Here is a 21493-nt window from a genome sequence, read left to right as displayed (position 1 = left end):
CTCAGGTTAAGAGCTCCAGTACGAATTGAAAGCATGAGCCTATTTAATTGGTCATTTGGCTTGGGGGTGGGGCAAAAGCCTTGCACAGAATTGTCACTGATGTCTGCATCTTCACAAGCAAAGGTGCCCTCTACCCTCCTCTTGCCAAGCAAAATGTCATAGAGCAGGAAGAAGCACTCCAATTACCGTGCCCCATCACAATCCATTCAACCTTAACATCTTGAGTGAGGTTCACTTATCCTCATCCTTAAATGTTTTTTCTCTGAGGCCTCTAAGGTGGATATGCTTTGGGTAAAGGGCATGCATGGGACTAGGCCTCTATTTGCCTGCCTCAGAGCAAATATTGGAAATTGACCAGGGCAAAGACTCTGAGCCCTGATTTAGGAAGAGGCTAAGAGATTGCATTGGAAGATAAAAATAAAACTTATGGGACTTCCCTGGTGGTGCAGTGGTAAAGAATCCGTCTGCCAATGCAGGGGACACGGGTTCGATCCCTGGTCTGGGAAGATCCCACATGCCACGGATCAACTAAGCCTGTGCGCCACAACTACAGAGGCTGCACTCTAGAGCCCGTGGGCCACAACTACTGAGCCCGTCTGCCACAACTACTGAAGCCAGCGTGCCCAGAGCCCATGATCCGCAACAAGAGAAGCCACCGCAGTGAGAAGCCCGCGCACTGCAACGAAGAGTGGCCCCCGCTCACCGCAAAAGGAGAAAGCCTGCACGCAGCAACGAAGACCCAACACAGCCAAAAATAAATAAATTTATAAAAAATAAATAAATAAAACTTACAAAAAAATAAAACTTACACAAATCAGAGCAAACTGAAGGGGAGAGGATATCCAGTGATGAACTGGGAGACAGAACCACTTGTGAAGAAACATATATTACTAAACTTAAGAAAGGCTGGAGCTCATACATACATGTTGAGCAGTTTATCTTCAAAATCATTTTCTAATGCTAATTTATGCATTTGATACATATTCTTGTTTAAACACAGTGACTTACCAGTTAGAAATGTAAATGAAATGTCTTAAATGCAAGCTGGACCATACACTGCATAAACAAGAGCAGAGAGAGGAATATTTCATATTTGTCTGCCATCTTCATTTGGACAACTTACATGTTAAAACTGATCTACTGATCCTCTCCCCCTAATCTGTTCTACTAGCACCTTTCCACCTCAGTTAATGCCAACTCCAGCCTTCCAGCTGCTCAGGTTGAAAATTCTGTTAGGAAATTCTATTGACTCTACCTTTTAAATATGTCTAGTATCAACTCACTTAACTCTCAAAATAGCCCCCCTAAGATAGGTACTATGTTTATCCTCATTTTTTAGAAAAGCAAAATAAATCAAGGCTCAAAGAGGATAAGTAATTAGCCTAAGTTATATATACTTGCTAGTTCTATAGATATAGAACCAGAATTCAGTCTAGATGGTCTGACTCCAGAGCCCAGGCTCTTAATCATTAGGAAATACTACCTCTTCAAAGAAATAAAAACCTATCTAAAAACTGATCTAGCACAAGGCAGGACTAAACTCAGGAACAATATAGGTGCATTCTGCAGATTTGTTCCGAAGTCACTTATTTAGCACTGCACAATTAAATATACCCAGAAAAGCTATTAGGAAATATATTATTAATTCCAGAATCAAATAAATTATTTCTCTCATTATGGTTGTATATCTGTATACTTTTGTAAAACATTTTTTAGTGTTTTTCCCCACCCTGGCCGCTATACTTTGAAAAATAACATAATAAAATCTTTTGAGGAAAATTCAGGGGTTACTATCAAGAACAATTCCTGGGTAAGTTAGAAATGTAAGCTCCTAATTAGCAGGGATCATATCTAGTTGGCTCATAATTATATACCCATGTCCATCATATATAAGTGCTTAATTTACATACATAAATTTTTATTTTATATATATATATATATCTCCATCCTTCCACAATTCATCCACTTCTTTTTTTAAATATTTATTATTTATTTATTTATGCATGCCACACTGGGTTTTAGTTGTGGCATCCAGGATCTTCATTGCAGCATGCAGGCTACTTGGTCACAGCGTGTGGGCTTTAATTGCAGCATGCGGACTCCTAGTTGTGGCACATGAACTCTTAGTTGCGGCATGCATGTGGGTTCTAGTTCCCCAACCAGGGATCGAACCTGGGCCCCCTGCATTGGGACCGTGAAGTCTTACCCACTGGACCACCAGGAAAGTCCCTCACCCACTTCTTGATACTTATGTCACCACCATCATCTCTTGTGAAAATGATTAAAACAGCCTTCTGACTGGCCTTCCAATCTTTGCTTCCCTCTTCTGTTCTCAACACACAGCCAGAATAATCCTTTTAAAAGAACCAGATCATTCCACTCCTTTGCTCAGAACCCCACCACGGTTTTCCACGTCAGAGTAAGGTCAAAATCTTTACAATGGCCTAGGAAGCCTGTGATCTCCCCATTCCCACTGTCATTACCTCTCTGACCTCCTACTACTCACTCATTCCATTCCAATCTCCTTGCTATTTCTCAAATATGCCAGGTGCAACCCCCTCTTTAAGGCCTTTACAGACTGTGTCCTCTGCTTGGAAAGTTCTTTCCCACATAATATACGTGGCTAACTGTCACCTACTTCAAATCTTTGCTCAAATGTCATCTTTTCAATGAATTCTACCCAGACTGCTCTATTTAAAACTGCAAACCTACCAACACCCCCATTATCCTTACTTTCCCTTTATTCTCTAGGATTTTATCACACTTCTAACATGTTACACAATTTAACGAAATTTATGGTCATCTGTCTCTAAAGACTTGTGCATCCAAAGTGATTAGAATGGTGTCTAGCCAAATATCATAGGATATTGCTTATATGCAGAATCTAAAAAAAAATTCATACAAATGAACTTATTTACAAACCAGAAACAGACTCAGACTTAGAGAACGAACTTTTGGTTACCAGGGAGGAAGGGTGGGGGGAAGGACAGATTGGGAGTTTGGGACTGACACGTACACACTGCTATATTTAAAATAGATAACCAACAAGGACCTACTGTATAGCACAGGGAACTCCGCTCAACATTCTGTAATAACCTAAATGGGAAAAGAATTTGAAAATGAATAGACATACGTATAACTGAATCACTTTGCTGTACACCCGAAACTAACACAACATTGTTAATCAACAATACTCCAATATAAAATAAAAATTTTTTTTAAATGGCGTCTAGCATATAAATGAATTTATATTTCACATGGTAGGTGCTCAGTACCTATTTGAGTTTAGGCCATGAAATACTACATTTACCGTGGATTAGGGTGCTTAACCGGAGGATGGAGCCTATTACTTAGTTGTCAGCTCTGCAACTAAAACAATTCATACACCAAAGTTATAACATGAGTTATCTCTGGAAGGGAAATGTTAATTGTGGTAGTGGTCAAGGGGATCTTTATTTGTAATATGACATATTTCTCCCAAAAGACTTATTGCTTGTATAATGGAAATGAGTGCAAATTTTAAAACAAAAAAATTAAAGATTTTCAAAGTAACACATAGGAAGAAAAATAAAGGGAGCAAGATTTTTCAATCTGAAGGAAGACAAAGGGAGAACAATTTTAAAGGTAGATTAATAGGAAATGGGCTTAAATACAATATGAAAGTTGGTGCTAACAACTACTTGGAATAGCAATGAGACATTCTCAGGACATAGATTAACATTTCAAAATGGCAGATTTTTAAAAAGACATGGTTCCACCCAAGTGTTAGAGCTAAACCCATGACCCACCATTGTTCATTTAAATCCTGTGATTCTGTAATGCCTAAAAATTCAAATTCTAAGGGAGATGAGAAAATTAAAGTTTGATACTAAAATGCTGCTTTAAAAATTCTGCCTTAATACTTTTCCCCTCAAAGATGGAAAACTGAAGGGGCAGGAATCAAAACATGTTTGAAAATTCAAATGTTTTTATTAGTATCATTACCAAGTATTTTAACTGGCTTACCTCTCTTTCCCCTTTAAACCTAGTATATCCAATATTGCTTTATTAGATTGTGCATATATTGTAATAAGAAAAGTCGGCTTGGTCTAGGCCACAGTTGAACAGATTACAGTTACAAAAACCAGTGAAGAAAAATAAATCCAATTCAGCCAGAATATAGTATGATTATGTCAAACCTCAATTAACATCAATATACCAATTTGATGGCTGATCTAATAGTCAGAAAAGTTTATTTTTGTTTCAGGTATGTGAGATTTTTCCACGTACTTGTAACGCTTTTTCAAGAATTGTATGATATGTCTATACAGTTTTTCCAGAAAGATGTATGAAAGATACTCTTCCAGTATGTTAGTAAGAACAAAGCGTAAAGCAGCTCTGTATACTTCATACAGTAAAGTCACCTATTTTGAGTTTAAAAATATGGTCAAATTATCTTTTGCATTTATATTTCAGTGGTAGTATTTATACGATAACTTGAGCAAGTGGTTTTTACAGGGCAAGATGGATATTAAGTAGTTTCTTAGTCTTTGCAACTGATATTTCCCCAAAATACTATAGAATACTCTGAACAATCATACCACTTTAGAAATGTTAATGTTCAACTTGCTGGTTTTCATCTCCAAAAAGGTGAATCTATTTTAACTGTAAAAAGCTGTATGAACAAGAAAAATTCTGCATTCTCCCAAATGTGTCATCATTAGGTAAAAATTCATCTAGGCAAAATAGTATTTATGCTTTCATTTTATTGTTTTTAAGAATTAAACTGCCACCTCAGTAGTCTTAAGAGCAATATAATGAAATATACATACATTTAATTTAGACTTATGTCCATCATAGCTTCAAAGGCTTCCCTGAAATAAGGCTGGGATTCACATCTTTTTCCTTAAGGAAAGAAACACTAACAGTAATTTTGTTATCCTTCTACCCACCCACCCTCATTCAAACAATAACTGGATGAATTCAAGTCTAACACCATTTTAAAAAATTGTCTGTTACAACACATTTCATCTGATCTGCCTTCCTGCATAACACATATTTCTTAAACCTAACCAAAAAGAAATCATTTTTTAAAAGCCTACAAGAATTCTCTTAACATGTGGAATTTTATCATGATATTAATTTTTTTTGTCCAATACATAGGCTAAGTGGTTTCATGCCACATTCAATTCTAGTGAATTTCATTAAAACAGGTGAGCTCTTCATAAATAGTTGAGAAGCTTTAAAGTGAATTCGGCTATTTCCTATTACATGAAACCAAAAAATGGTACTGGATTTTCAACAAGAGTATTTTAACAGCTCCTAAATAGGGCCATGAAAAGGAATCAAGTTTGCACAGTCCAAGTACCTACAGTAATATGATAGATGCACTCACCACCATTTCATACTATTTCACTCCCATGCTTCTGATAACAATTTCTCTCTAGAAATATTGCATTAACAACTGGACTCTCAAATTGCTAGGTGTGAAAAATCACGTACTTTCACTTAAAAAAAAAGTGTATTAGTTATTTTCAGCTGGTCACGGTTGAAAGGGCCATATATAATTATTTCTAACTTCAGCTTTAAGTTCATAGATAACTTTGCATCTGATTATCCAAGATGAGAAGTTGTTTTGCCTGTTCCTGACAGAATTAAATGGTAAATTAGCAATCAGTTCACCCTTTGTCAAAAAGAAATGTTCTAAATTTATACACTACTAACTATTTAATAAATGGCATCTGCATACTACACATTTCATGTTTATATGTTATGCACCATTTTAGGGGGGAGGAAGTACTTCACAGGGGTTTATTCAAAGGATATATAGTAATATCCTAAGAGTGTTGATTTATACATATGAGTTCTGTATAAACTGTAAGTGGTCATCTCAGCTGGACTGTAAGAAGCCCCTATAATGCAAAAGCTGACTCCAAAGACACCTTATAAAGCACTGAAATTCACAATTTAGATTACTTTTCTTTTCTCCAATACAAAATCATCTGGTAGTCTTCACTGTTGACTCCAAGCTAAAACGTTCCACGTTTTAGATGCTTAACCAGTAAAAGAAACAGGAAATCATTAATAGCTTTTAAATGTCAAGTTAGAGGAAAAACCTTATCACACAGTAATGAAACCTGAGCAACACAAGTATGTGATTACAAGAATGTCCTTCATTAATACAGTATTCAAATTTCTCCATAGCATTCAAATTATAGTTTAAAACCCAATAAACAAGAACCCACTTAAGCACGGGATCAAATTCTACCAAGAAATGAGGAAGTACATAAAGCCTATTCAGCCCTAAATATTTAGTTTAAGACAATGAGTAGAGAGGAATACACTTCATCTAAAGCACACCATTTAAACAGTTCTATAAAATAACGTTACTTAAGATTAATCAGTGTGGTGCATCACGTGATTCCAACCATTCAGTTAAAAAGCATTCATGGGTGCCAGCATCCCCAACAGCTTGGAGCCTACAGAGTTGATTACTTTGCCATAACTTTCCAAGTAACGAACACTGCCTTTCAATATTACAAACATAAATATTTCTTCGTACTGGAATTCCAATGTATTTTGCTGTTCCTGAGGCTGCCTACAAATGAAAAGGCATCCAAGTCAAGTGCATTACACACCTAATATACCTCAAAATTTCAGTGCCTAACATGTGAAATCATTTTCTACCATTTAACAGTCTGCCTTGCAGTAAATTCTAGTAGATTTTTACTTTTAGGATTTTATTATAACTTTGGGAAATTAGTGGTAAAACATATGGTTTAAAAAACACTATGTGGCTGCACTTAAATTCACATAAAAATAGCATTTTTACAACCATATTGAAATTTAATCCTTTTACACAGGTTAACAAAATGTATCACAAGAAAAACTAAACATTGGGTTTAACAAAAGCAATACTTTTGAAAGTGGAACGACGAAAAACTTCTTTCAAATTTTTTACAAATGGTCACCTCTGGGTCAATTTACCACACTAGGGGAAGAAAGCTGTTAAAATATAGTTGTGCTCAACTGAGCCACTTATCTGCACTACAGTATAGTACTTGAAGTCACTCCTAAGGTCAAGATTTAAAACCATTTTAAGAGACAAGACCCTAAGTGTTTTACAGCCACCTCAGTAAGAGGCGCATTCCCTTCCCCAAACAGTCAAAGCTTAATTAAAAGATTGACTATACATAAGTTTGTTTCCTCATCATATCTTCAGTTCAAAATACTATTATCATTGGTAATACGGTCTATATCTTGTCTGATCTGGATGATGTGGTCCAGGAAGTGGGGTTTGAGAAGGCGGACCCTGCATTCGTGGAGGAGGAGGCGGCCCTCTCGGTGCAGGCCATATACCAGGACTCATTCCCCCTGGCTGTGTAAATGGAGGGCTCAGAGTTCCTTGATCTTCAGTGAACTGGGGTAAAGAGTTAGGATTATAATGGTGAGGAGGGGGTGCAGTTACAGGTGGACCACCATGTTGAGGGGGGGGAGGTCCTGGAGGAGGATGATTCATATAAGGTGGCATCTGGGCCATAATATGTCCAGGGGGAGGGGTGATTGGTGGTGGAGCAGAGGTCATTGGTGGAGGTGGAGCTTGGCTATACACCAGGTGAGGAGTACCTGCGGCCTGGGGAGGATGTGGCATTGGATGGCTTATTGGTGGTGGAGGAGGTGGGGGTGGTGCGTAATGTTGCTGTGGAGGCATAATATGATGAGGGTGCGAGACCACTGGTTGACCCTGATATTCAGGATGATGGTGAGCAGGTGCTGGGGCAGGAGGTGGTGGTTCTCTAGCACCTGAATTTGAGTCATCCTGAATAGGGACAGTTATTAAATTGCTGTGTTTTCTTGTTGAAATACGAAAGGTTTCCTGACTGACCGAGCGAGGTGGAGGTGGAGCCATGGACAATTCTGCCGGAGGAGCACGAATATCCTCATGTGGCTGATTATAGTGCTCGTGGGGCACATGTTGCAAAGGAGGTGGTGGCATCATGATGTGCTGCTTTGGCGGAATATGGCTCATATGGTGCTTGTCTGGCGGCATTATAAAACGATCTGGGATTTCAGCTGGTGGTGGGGCAATAGGAGGATGAACATTTTCAAGTGAAGCACGGGTAACAGGTTTTCCAGCTCTCATATGGCGGTGGTTGATATGAGCCTGTAAGTCTCTCTGGGACAAGTAGGTTCTCTTGCACCCTTGAACAATGCTACACATGAAGAGAGAACCTCGTGTACACTGCTCAATTCGCTGCACAGGATCACTACAGCTAAATTAGAAGGGGAAAAAAGTTTGATTTACTAAAAACAGACTATAAAAATAATGCACTTAATCTCAAAGATATGACTAGTTTTAAATTTTGTTATGGAAAATACTACAGAAGTTCACAATTAAAAGTTATAGTTACTGCAAGTGAACCTTTAATCTTTTCCACTTTGTGGTCTGTTCCCTATTAAGCAACAGCATTTCTTTCAACATCAGAACGCTTAAGAAAAAAATTCAAAGTTTATCAAACAGAGTATGTTTTAAGAAAAGACCTCTTCTTCCCAAGACCTAGAATTTATCTGATTTTCTCAAACAATTCTATGCTTTGCATCCAGTTGCAAAGAAAAATCCAGGAAGGGCAAACCAAAGGATCTGTCACAATCATGGAATTCAAACTTGTACCGTATTTATTGAGTATTATTTTCTGCGCAAATAATACTAAGTGGAAGACACCAAGTGGAAGAACTGTAAGAACTACAAAAATAAATAGGATCATCCTAATCATCAAGGTTCTTAACATTAAACAACATAAACAAATTAAATTCAAACCCTGAACACCAAGAGTCCCTTCAAGGGGTCTTTCTGAACTGTCAGACAAATTTACTACTACAAAGTATTACACACTCCTGCTTCTCTAAATTATAACCACTAAATTTAACTCAGTATTTTCTTAATGAGTTAGGGTCAAATTGTAACTATTCTTCACTCACTATTTTTAATCCACTCTTGCCTTTAGAGTGTTCTTGAAATAGCGGAAAGAGGACCGAACTAGGAATTGGAACTGGGATCCACTACTGGCTCTGAGATCTTGGTGAAGTCATTTAAACTTTGTTTCTTTATTTGTAAAATGGGTGTAAAATGGGGTTCAAACATCTAACCTAACTCACAATGGTTTTGTATCTACTTCGCCCTACTTAAAAGAGTATCTGTAACATCAACGAAACAGTGAAAATGACAGGACTTAATGACTAGTTAAGCACTATACCTGTATAAGCTGTTATTATTGAATATGTGTGTCAGGTCATATGACACTATATTACATGGCTCTATATTCTTGATTTTGAGTGGTGTCTGTTTTTCCTTCCTCACTGAAGGCTGGTACTCCTTCTTGATACTAGGAGGCATCCCTTTAGTGGCCATTTGGCACACTTCTTATTTTTTGCTTCTAACTTGCTGTAAGCTCTGAAATATCTCCACAGTAACGGGATGTGAGGCACTTCTTTTGGGTGATGCTTAAGCATTAGTATATAGTATTTACATTAATTTGGATTGCCATTTCTTCACTTTCTAACCTGGGTCCGTTAATACAAATAGGCTTATGCTCTAATATACCTAAGGGCCAACCAGTGAGATGCTTACTGGAGTTACACTGAACACCCTGAAAACTAAATTCCCTTTTAAATATTAACATTAGAACACTTACATAAAAGAGAAAACCTTTTGATGTCCTCTACATGGTGTTGTACAACATCCAAAATCCCTTATCCCAATGAGGCAATCAAATTTACTATATAGTGGATGTACACCGTGTTGGAAAACCAGGCATTACAGAAAATAAGGCAAACAGTGAATATGCACTTTTAATTTCATAACTCTTCTGAATTATAATTCTAGGAAGGAAATACTCTTTAAACTCACACTATAAATTTTATAATCTGTGACTTTAAAGGGTTATTAAAAATATGCCAAGAGAATTAGTTGGCACTGGTTTGTCAATGACTCATCCATTCTCTCTCAGGGATGCCAATCTTCCTACACCATAAAAGAAAATTATCCCTTACAATTGTCCATAGCTTTGCTATCAACTAATACTACAACCCTTGGGATAGGTTCTGACAGGTTATAAGGAATCTAGGAAGCCTACAGTTGTTCCAAAGAAGTTTCTCTCAAAGCTTTCCTCAAACCTTCTATCAGGGGTTCTAAATTGATATAAAAATTCATAGTTTATTCTGGATCCTTCAAGACCATCCCCAAATAGATCACTATCAACCAACACTCTAGACTGTCATAACTTGTCTGAGTCTACCTTAGAACATGATGGTGTTCTAAGATATACTCAAGACATAATAATCAGATTTGAAGGTAATAAATAAGAGTTTATACTTACATAGTACTTGCTATATGCTACATACTATATATGTATTAACTCATTTACTTCTAATAATAACCCAGGGAGGTAAGTACTATTATTAGCTCTATTTTACAGATGAAGAAATCACCTATGTCACACAGCTAATAAATAAGAGAATAGAGATTTGAATACAGGAATTCTAATTCAAGAGTCTTTGCTCTCGATCACTATGTGATACTACCTCTCTAGCATCCCATTAAAACAAGAAAATAACTATTTTGGGTTTATATAACGCTAACTTTTGATGGCAAATATACTCGTATTTTGGCCAATTTGAATTGACTGATAATAGCTAATTAGCCCTATCTTAAGGAGAAGGCTAAGGCCAACTCTAGGCTCACAGAGAAACATGAGCCATGGCTACATATTTGATATCCGGCCACCGGTCTATAGCACACCCTGACCTTTAACCTAGATTATAAATCATTATATCACAAACTTTATTATTTAAAAATTTAATGATGACCTTACCCTGGACACATCTTATCTCCCTTTTTTTCATGTAAAATAGCACAGTCATAGCAAAAAACATGCTTGCATGGAATCTGTGAACAGAGACATATTACAGTTAAGCATACTAGAACAAATTAAAATACTTCCATAAAAAAAAAAAAACACAGTAAGCACAGTGACCTAGATATAGAAGGCACCTGAGAACTGTTTGGTTAAAATGAACATTTATTAAGTACCAATTACATAAAAGCAACAGTTAACCTTTTTCAGTCACAAAGCTCTTTGTGAGAATGTGATGAAAACTTTGGCCCTTTCCTCAAAAAACATATACATGCATATTTGCTTACACATTCATGGTCCCTACAGGTTAAAAGCTCCTGAAGAATACTGCATAATGTTTTATCTAATCCTGTATCTCCTGAAAGTATTCCTAGGCAGGAAAAAAACAAATATCTTCTAATGTAATATAAGTAGCCTTCTTCCCTGGTAGTCTTAATACACTTACAAATATTTAAAAATAAATCAGAAGGACACAGTAAAATGATGTTATACCATTTTAAAACTCACAGGCCATTACCATTATTTAGCTGTGTTATACAGCAAAGCAACAGTGCATAATCCACACCCTCCACCATCACAGACGTATCACTGAATTCAAATTTTTTTCCTCAGGCTCCGGATGCGCAGGCTCAGCGGCCATGGCTCACGGGCCCAGAAGCTCCGTGACAGGTGGGATCCTCCTGGACCGGGGCACGAACCCGTGTCCCCTGCATCAGCAGGCGGACTCTCAAACACTGCGCCACCAGGGAAGCCCTAAAACTATCTTTTTATACGTCAAAATTACTATTAAATTACAGTTAGGGCTGCATTTTTTTTAACGTTTAGAATTCAATTCTCAGAAATCATAAATAATCTTTATTAATTCAGTTTTATATTAAAAATTATAGCCTTCAGAAACGAATAACTGATTTTATTCTGTTAGCAAGGGAAAAAATAAAAATTTTTCCCTAATAAACTAGAATTAATGTAAACTAACAGGTATCAAACAGTCCAAGGAAATTATTTAGTTTTCAGAATTAGTTTCCGTAATTAATATTTTTACAAGCAATTAAAGAATTTGTCAAGATAATTCTATTAAATGAATATTATTCCCAAATATCCCCTAGCTATTTTATACTTATTTAAAATGTTATAAATTTAATCACTAAACAGTAATAAATCTATCTACTTAAATTTCAGATTCCTACCTCTACACAAATATTTAATTTACAAAAAGAGATTTATACTTACCATTCGCCCATAGATTTTAATAGGCAATCCACATTTGTCACAGAAATGAACTGGTGTATCATCCTTTTCACCTAAGATGTTTATCTGTTGAAATGATATAATTAAATTTTCCTTAAGCATTTCTAAAACTTACGTCCATAATTTACACAATGAATTGGTTAGTATTTTATAAAAGTTATTAAAACAATTAGAAATGAAGGTTTCTTGGTATAATCCCCACATATGCCACATTAGTTGGGCCACCATCAGTCTTGGGGGTTTATTCCCTTAAGCAGTGTTAATGGTTATTGATTTTACTTGACTTTACTAAAAATTACTTCAGATTATTTTTGGAAACAGTGAAATAGGGCATTAATAAACAAATGACTTGTGAGTACTGAAAGATATAACTATAATAAAAGTTCATACCATTCTTTATGTAGTCTGAATTGTTCTAATACAGTATTTAAAATATTTTATTGTTCTAATAAAATTTTTTATTTTTAGTTATACCTGAAAGTCCCAAAAAAGGTGTCCAGGAAATCTTCGCTGATTTCCAAACAGTTCGCCCCCTTTACAGTCATACCGTTCTTCTTCATTATAATCAAATCCTTCTGAGAGAAGAAAGTGTTACCTATTAACTTTTCACATCTCAATTTCATTTTGGAAGTACATGTACATGGCCAAATAGACCTATTCACTGACACCTTTCAAAGCTCTTCTAAGAACAAGATAATCAAGTCTAGTTTAAAGCACCATCTAGAAATGATCTTGGAAATCATGTAGTCCAACTCTCATGACTGAGAATATTGCAGTACTGGAGATCATAATAACTCAACACAGAGAAGATCAGTAGCAGAGCTAGGAAAAGATCTCAGATCTCTTCACGCCCATTCAAGTGCTCTTATTAATTCACCAAACTATTTCTAGTATAAAACTACTAATTATCATCATGATTACTACACAAATAAAAGATACTTATCACCATTTATTCTTATCTATAAAAGTGGTATTATGCTGTAAGAAACTGATATTATTGCCAAAGGATTAGTGAAAACAAAGAATTCTGCAGACTTTCTTCTTACGACTTAGTAAATTAAGTATCCTCTTCTTCAGCTTTAAACTGAGCCTGATTTTAGAAACATCCAACATGTTCATACTTCATCCTTTCCATTGAAACCTCTCCCTGGTTAATCACGCAAACAGCAGAATTTATATCATATCTACTTACAAGTATCCTCTCCTACACTGCATATATCAATATCAATAAACTTAAAACAATATGAAGAACAAATGGGCTCAATTTCAATTTCTCTGACCTAATTAAAAAGTTGATGGCACTCTTCTCATCTCATACAAAAGAAAAGAAAACCAGCAAACAGTCTTATGGGGATTCTAGGTAGAATCCAATTACCTAAAGTAAAGCTGAGAAGACAAATCTATCCCTCCAAGGTGCCAGCCTTCTCACGACTCTTTTGGCCCTAGAACTGGTAAACAGAGTAGCCAAAGCACATAAGTCTTAACTTTACCCACATGGCTACATTACAGCATCTGCATAGACACACGGACACAAACGGAGACAGACACACACGCATAGATGCAAGAATTTTTTGAACCTGATACAGACATACATACCAGTGTACTGCTATCTAATTACCTCCAACACAAATGTAGAGTTCTTATAAGTTACATCTGAGTGACCCTAGGTTCTTATATGGTCCATTTATACCTTATAAAAGCTGCTGTCATCTAAAACTGAAAATAAGGAAAGTTAACTTTTCTACTTATCTAAAACTCAAAAAATTATTGAGCAGAACAAGCAAGTTAGGAGCACATTATCATTTTTCAGAGTAGTTCAACTTGTACTCCGATCATTAAGCTATATATATATTTGTATAGATAACATACCAGCTGCTGCTGCTCTATCAATAACCTAGTGTACCCCTGCTTTGGCCTTTTTGGTTTTTAAGTACTTTTTTAAAACTAAACAGTAATATATAAATAAATTCTTGTGTAACAGTAAAACAATGCAAAAAAGCTAAAATCCCCTTTCTATCCTTTTCCTCTCAGTTATCGCTTCATTCCCTTCCACTTCAAGCCCATACCCCCTTTTTGTTTTAATAACCAAATACATATCTATAAAAGTTCCAAAGCAGGGGTCAGCAAACTTTTTCTGCTTAAAGGCCAGTTAAGTAAATATTTTAGGCTCTGTAGGCCGTACCTGAAATTACTCAACTATGCCAATATAGTGTGAAAAGCAGCCACGAGGGGCTTCCCTGGTGGCACAGTGGTTAAGAGTCCGCCTGCCGATGCAGGGGACACGGGTTCATGCCCCAGTCCAGGAAGATCCCACATGCCGTGGAGCCGCTGGGCCCGTGAGCCATGGCCACTGAGCCTGCACGTCCGGAGACTGTGCTCCGCAACGGGAGAGGCCACAACAGTGAGAGGTCCGCGTACAGGAAAAAAAAAAAGCAGCCACGGGCATGGATGTGTGTCCCAATAAAAGTTTATTTACAAAAAAACAGGACTGGATTTGGCCAATAGGCCATAGTTTGCTGACCCTGTACTAAAGGGTAAGATGGGAAAACTGTTTTATACTCATGAAATGGGGAATAGCCTTTCTAACAATGACAAAAAACCCAGAAGTCACGCTAGAAAAGACTGGATATCTGACTACATAGAATCGTCAAGCTTTTCTACAATAAAAATTTTATATATAAAACTCAAAAGACAAATGGAGAATATATACAATATATGACAATTGTATTAATTTACAAAGAAAGAACTCATAAAAATCAAGAGAAAGACAACAGAAAAAACAAATGGGAAAAGGAAATGAACAGGTAGATCCTAGGCAAAAGAAATGACCAGTACTATGAAAAGATATACAACCCCACTCGTAATTAAAGAAATGTGTATCAGAACAAAAATTTGTAAAGGTTAATACTACCAATATTGGTGTGGGAGTATAAAGTGATGTACTGTTTTTAAAGGGCCATTTGGCAACATCTGTCAAATTCTAAAATGTACAAATTCTAAAATCCACCAAGTTCTAAGATGCCCAAATTCATGCAAAGTTTAAATTCTACAAAATATACATACTAAGGTACATATACAAGGATGTTTACTACAAAATTGTTTTTAACAGCAAAAAATTAGAAAAATTGTTAAATAAATTATGCTATGTCCGTAAGTGAAATACCTAAACCTATTCTCTTAAATGAGAAACAACTGTATGTACTGAGAAGGCAAAATCTCACACGCATCTTGCGTGAAAAAAGGGCAGTTATAAAGTAACTATGAAAAAGTCATACCAGGGATTATCTGGGAAGAGAATAATTATGGGGGGAGAGGGACAATTTTACTTTTGTTTTCTGCAATACTGTTTAGATTTTTTGTAAACAATAGGCAGTGTTACTTTCAACAAGAAAATAAACCAAAAATATTTATAAAGGGAGAGAAAAGTAAAATATGCCAAAATGAGAAGTCAAAGACTGAAGAAGGAAGACAGTATAAAAGATAAAAAAAGAGGTGACTAAAGGTAAATAAAATCACATGGCTTATTTGGTGGAATCAGATATAAAAGAAAGACTTTTGGACCTATTAGTTTAAACAAATTACCTTCATCACCAGCTGGAGCCTTTGCAGGCATCCTGTTTATAGTCCTTGGAGTTCGAGGTGAGGCTTTGGCTTTGTTCCCTTGTTTGGAGATGAGCTTTATAGGAATTCGTCTTCGAACATCAAGACCACCCAATGATCCAGAACTATTAGTGCCTTGTAACTCATTGTCTATGTTAGAAAAAAAGTTGCAATTTCTTTTAGTTTTTCTTTTTGAAGATTATTCTGCCACAGGTATTAAAGCAACATACCCAACATTATTATCAAGGGCTGAATATCTGGTTTCTGATTTTAAATACTATGCTATATAAGTTCAAGTACTAATCTTCTCTATTTTGGACAATCCCTTAAAGCAATGCTTTTTGAGATATGGAACCTTTAAAGAGTTGACAAAAGTTACAGAACCTCTCCCTAAAAAAATGGACAAAAAAATTTTGCATTTTTCCAGAGGGATTTACAGAAACGTAAAACCCTTCATGAGCCTAAGATAAGAACCTCTGTCTTGGAACTATAAGAGGTTTTTTATAAAAAGAAAAAGAAAAGAAAAGGAAGAAGAACAAAAAGAAAGAAAACCATCACTGTCTCCATCAAGTATGCAAAGTAGGCACTCAGTAAATTTAGTAATCTGCATCGATATCAGGACAATCAATAATACTGGAAACACAAAACTAACACCGACAATGGTAAAATTAAATAATAATGCATTGAAAATGAAGTTAGTTTTAGGGATGTGATTATTCTCTTAAGTGTAAAGTTGTTTTTCTAAAAAGCATTCAGGAATATAGTAAAAATTATTGCACCCTTTAGTAGTAAAAACACGCACTAATGTACTTGTGCTATAACATTTCTAGATGTACACATGTGACTGTGTTATTCTTGGTCAGCACTGTAATGGAAAATTATAGTTGAGGAGGATGCAAGTTTTCTGTACTTGGCCTAAATAACTGAAACTTTCTATGTCCCTGCCTGTTACTAGCTTATGAATTAAATTCACTCATATCCCATGAGTAATAGGAGCATTATTTCATAGAACTGACTCTATTTGAAGGTTAAAAGCCACCTTTTCTTCAAGTCAATGACAAGATATTACAATACAGAAAATATTTACCTTTACCTACTAAAGACAGAAAGGGAAATGCCCTAAAATAGGAAACGCAAATAATTTTTTTAAATAGTAATGTTTTAAACATGACAATTAGTGAACAAGGCTGTGTAATTGTCACTGCATTAGACAGTACAATCCAGAGTGATAGCCAAACTGTCCACATTAAATTCAGTAAAGCCAAATTTGGAAGTAGTTATCCTAATTAGTACTAATGATCTCCAAGGGTACTAGAATTACAGACACATGTTGAACTCACATCGATTTGAACTCTTTCTGAAGGATAGAACAAAATTCAAAATCGGTCCGTAATTATTAATTTAAATATCTTTCAGTCTACTTTCTATTATTACTTTCATAATAGCTAACCCTCAAAAAAGACAATTCATGGAAAAGGGATTACATGGATAGTTAAAGTTAGGATAAATCCAACTTGATCAACTCTCAACACTTCACAAAATGTATTAACAATTTGAATAATGTATTTCATCTGCTTCCACTCTAGTTGCTTATTTATGTAAAAATACCTATAAGCGATGTAATAGCAAAAAGACAGATAAGACAGAAAGAATTTTTTTTTTTTTTTGCTCAATAGGTATATTTCTGATTTTCCAATGAACTAAAAAAAGCAAGTTGTTGTAGACAGTTCAGTGCTGTCCTTCCGATAGTAAAAGGACTCTTAACGGTTTCACCTTGATGAATGATCAAAATACCAACATTTCATCACTACAAGTCCTTTTCACACCACCCTAGACACCTGTGGTCACTACTGTGGCTTGTTTAGCCTATTATGGCTTTCCAGAGCCTGCTGCCCTCTAACACCTTGCAGCCTGCCTCAGCCTGCAAGTTCATAAGCAAAGTACAGCGGTTAATAGTGACATCACTCTGGGTTTGTCTTAGGGTTTTGGGGGTTTTATTAAGAATCAGAACATACAGCATAATTTCCTTCTGAATAAGACAACTACAAACATAAAGCCCTAACAACAAAAGTCTTTGGATATTACACGAAGTGAGAATTAAGGATAGAACTGGCCATATAAAGTGAAATCCACTTTAAAAAGGCATAATACTTTTATATTATATTATATAGGTTTTTAAAAGATTTGTGTAGAATTTTATCTTGAATTAAAGGAACCAAGAAATATTTTTACAAAATTTAGGTTATAGTTACAACTAAGTGTTAATTCTTAGAATAGCCAAAGAACGAATCAAGTGTTAAGTAGGAGTTTCCTGGAGTAATTTTTCCAGCAAAATTCTATTATAAAAACACCACAGGATAGCCTTTATTTTATGACTGACTTTTTCAGCAAGATTACAAAACCAGTCATTTTTGCATAACATTAGAGGGTTTCATCAATTTCCCCAAGGGCCTCTATTAATCCTTTGATATTAGAAACATCCTTTTGAGATGCCTATCCTGTCATAATGTCTTCAATTCACTGGCTAACTGGCATTTCCTCACTTGCCAATGATTTTACTTGTGATTCAAATAATTACCGAATTCACATTTATGAATTTCATGAAAATCGGAATCTTTTATAATCACAATCAATGTACAGCATTTTATACCATTTCCTGATATGAAACACTAAGGACACTGCCGTATAATGAAATTAACTAAAATACCAAAAAAGAAGCTGGTGTTAAGCAGGGATATCTGAGCAGGAACTAATTTTTTAAGTGGTCAGTTCATTAGTGAATATTTTCATGTTCAGATGACTTTTACTTACTTAGGCAAACTTAGAGAACTAGGATAATAAATATGGAGATACACACCCACCCACATTACAATTTCCTAACATAACATTCTCTAAACTGTGGAAGCTGCTTGACTCCCAAAATTCCAGTAAGATGCTCAAATGAAAAACATTTGCTAACGTGGCATGTTTGCTACCCTAACACCAAGATCCCAGATTTTCAATTCTATAAAATTTCCAAACACTAGAGCTCCTTAGAGCCTGGCTCTAGGCCCTCTTCTCTTCTGCCTTAAGTGATTTGTGGTACTAAGTCCCAATCAAACGTCCCTCTGATCTCCACTTAACATCTCCCCTTGTATGTCTCAACACACATCTCTTACTGAGCAGTCCAAAATCTTGTTCCCAAATTCCCATTTCTCACCTCTGCTCCTTAAAAAAAAGTGTTTTTCTCCCAAGTCTTCCAGTAATGGACACCACTCAAACTAGAACCCTAGGCACCTTTCCTTTCTCTCACATGCTTCCAAACCAATCCACCAGTGCCTGTTTGAGTTCTATCACCAAAAGATTCACTGAATCTGCCCACTCCCTTTTTCACTAAACCAGCCACCTTCCCTAAGCCAAGCTTCCCTTCTGATCTATTGCAATCACCTCCTAAGTTTTCTTCTATTACTCTTGCCTTCTCTTACACCATTCTCCATAAAACCTATTACGTTTTTAAAAAGAGATTATGCTCCTCCTCTACTTCTGTTCAATGGCTTCATATTGCACTTAAAATAACATTCAAATCTTTACCATGGACTTCAAAGTCTTGCACGACCTGACTCCTGCCTTCCTTTCCAATCCCATCTTCCGGTTCTTTCCTTCTAGTTAACTAGGTGCAGCTGACTGGTCTTCTCTAAACTTTCCTCCCTCAGAGTCTTTGTAGTTGCTCTAAATGCTTTCCTCGTGATTTATTCCACGCTGGATTCCTCTCATCCATCAGATCTGAGCTTACAAATGTTACTTCTCCAGAAAGACCTTCCCTGACCACCCTCTCTGAAGCTTCCTCCTAATAGTCTTTACCAGAGCACCCGTTTTCCCTCTTCAAAGCACTCATGATAATCTGTAAACATTTAAGTATTTTTAAAAAACTTGTTTATTGTCTTTTCCAATAGAACGTAACCTCCAAGCGGAGAGGGACTCAGTCCGTCTTCTTTACCATTCCATTTCCAAGCCTAGAAGAGTGTGTATACATATCTATACGTGTGTATACATACACACATAAGGTATTTATATATATATGTGTATACATATATATATGAAATTAAGTAGACAGTTGATTTCATATATATATGAGGAATCCTAAACAATACTTAATACTGGAAAAAGCCTTTTTCCCCCTACTTGTAATATGGCTGATATAACTGAACGGAGCAGTATCTAACTCCAAATACACTCATTCAATATTGAAAAACCACAAGAAAGCAAAAGCCAAAAAACACATAACAAAGAGTGAAGCCATTCTTACTTGGAGAAAGGAATGAGACTATCTTGATTTTAAGCTCAAGATTGATGGTTAAGGACCACAGCCGAAGCGCGGGGCATGCTTTGGGCTTAAGCAGAAAAGCTGCTCCCGGTATGATTTCGAAAACCATATCTGACTCCCTTCTCCCACCTCTAGTCCATGAAAGACCGGAGAGACAAAAACGACAGGCGATGACCACCGCAGCACCCGCCCAAAGCTGACTGAGACAGCAGGAAGTCTCCAACCCACTCTCGCGCATCGACTCCCAGCGTAATGAGGCTTCCCCGACTCCGAGACTGGAATCTACCCGCCAGTCCCCATAACGTAGGGCAGAGCACCCAAAATGAGGAAAAAAAGAGCCGGCGCTCTTTCCTCCCCGCGAAGCCCGCGCTGCCCGCCGTCCCTGCTCGGAGACCGGCAGAAGCAGAGAAGGAACGGCTGTTGCCGGCACCGAGGCTGTAGGTACCACACCGGAGGGTAGGCCAGGAAGTAGCAGGCCCTGGTCGGACACGCGGAGGGGTCTGTGAGATCTCTTTCTCGCCGCCACACCCCAATGGTGTAGGGCGAGCGTAAACCCTCTATGCTCGCTGGGCGACCAGTCCCAGGCCGGCCAGGGGGCATGGAACCAGGACCCCCACTGCCTCCGCCTCCTTACCAGTGTGATCCATGATTCGGCTCGCAGGGCACAGTGGGAGCGGAAGTCAACCGCGCCGGAGTCGCAGGGAGCGCGTGCGCGATACCTTCCGGAGCCTGGGAGGCGGAAGTGCAACCAAGTTTCCCGGGTTGTGGCCTCCAAAGGCTTCCTTGTCTCTCGTACGCTAGCCGACTCCGGTGAGGGAGTCAGGCATAATTCGAGCAGAGAAAGAACGAACGAGTACGCGGAGAGTTTCAATGTGGAGGCTGCTAAGGCTTCCTCTAAATGTGCTTCCAAAGGAAGTAGCCTTTAACTGTGGAGAGGAGATCGACGGGAACGGGGGAGGGGGAAAGCCGGTAGTATCCATAGGACTAAGCTCGCAGCAGGTAAGGCGGCTGCCGGCCCCGCGGAGCATTGCCTTCTGGGACTTGTAGTGCGCCGGGACCCTGGAGCCTGCCAGGCACACTGCGCAGGCTCGGCCGTTGGGCTGGCCCCACCTCGGCGGGCGGAGTAACGGTTTGGAATTCCCCAGAGTCCGCGAGCTACGGTCCCCGTCCCCCCGGTCCAGGAAAAGTGTAAACACGCGCGCTCTAGAAGGCGTTCTCCAGCGGGAGGTTGCCCGGGGGATGGTTGAGCTGTATGAGGCTCCCAGCTAGAGAGAAAGGCTCTGTGCATATGGTCTCCCTTTTTGCTTTGTCGTGACAAGCTGCATAGACCCAGGCAGAGCTGACGGCTATCTGCCCCCGTTCCCATCTCTAAAGTTGCTAATAGTTGAAGCCCATTTCTGACGCTTGATTAGCGCTCATTTTCTAGGGCAAGCTCTTGTGGCGCTAGAAA

General features: G+C 37.5%; 1 protein-coding gene across 2 annotated transcripts; it reads right to left on the bottom strand.

Moving 5' to 3' along the window:
- Positions 1–4725: 4725 nt before the first annotated feature.
- CBLL1 (Cbl proto-oncogene like 1) lies at positions 4726–20990 on the bottom strand. 2 transcript variants are annotated; one of them, XM_024742248.1, is made up of 6 exons: positions 20678–20990; positions 15723–15890; positions 12615–12715; positions 12123–12206; positions 10851–10924; positions 4726–8252 (listed from the first exon to the last, which is right to left on the bottom strand). In XM_024742248.1, the coding sequence occupies exons 1-6, from the start codon at positions 20688–20690 to the stop codon at positions 7217–7219; spliced, it is 1476 nt and encodes a 491-aa protein (XP_024598016.1). In that variant the 5' UTR covers positions 20691–20990; the 3' UTR covers positions 4726–7216. The 2 variants fall into 2 exon arrangements, with proteins under 2 accessions (XP_024598016.1, XP_024598017.1); XM_024742249.1 differs by having other exon boundaries at positions 12615–12712.
- Between the last annotated feature and the right edge of the window lie 503 nt (positions 20991–21493).

This window comes from Neophocaena asiaeorientalis, unplaced genomic scaffold (genome assembly GCF_003031525.2).
Source record: "Neophocaena asiaeorientalis asiaeorientalis breed wild unplaced genomic scaffold, Neophocaena_asiaeorientalis_V1.1 scaffold373, whole genome shotgun sequence".
Taxonomy (NCBI): domain Eukaryota; kingdom Metazoa; phylum Chordata; class Mammalia; order Artiodactyla; family Phocoenidae; genus Neophocaena; species Neophocaena asiaeorientalis.
The sequence above is the reverse complement of the archived record's forward strand: the minus strand, read 5'-3'. Positions and strand labels throughout refer to the sequence as shown.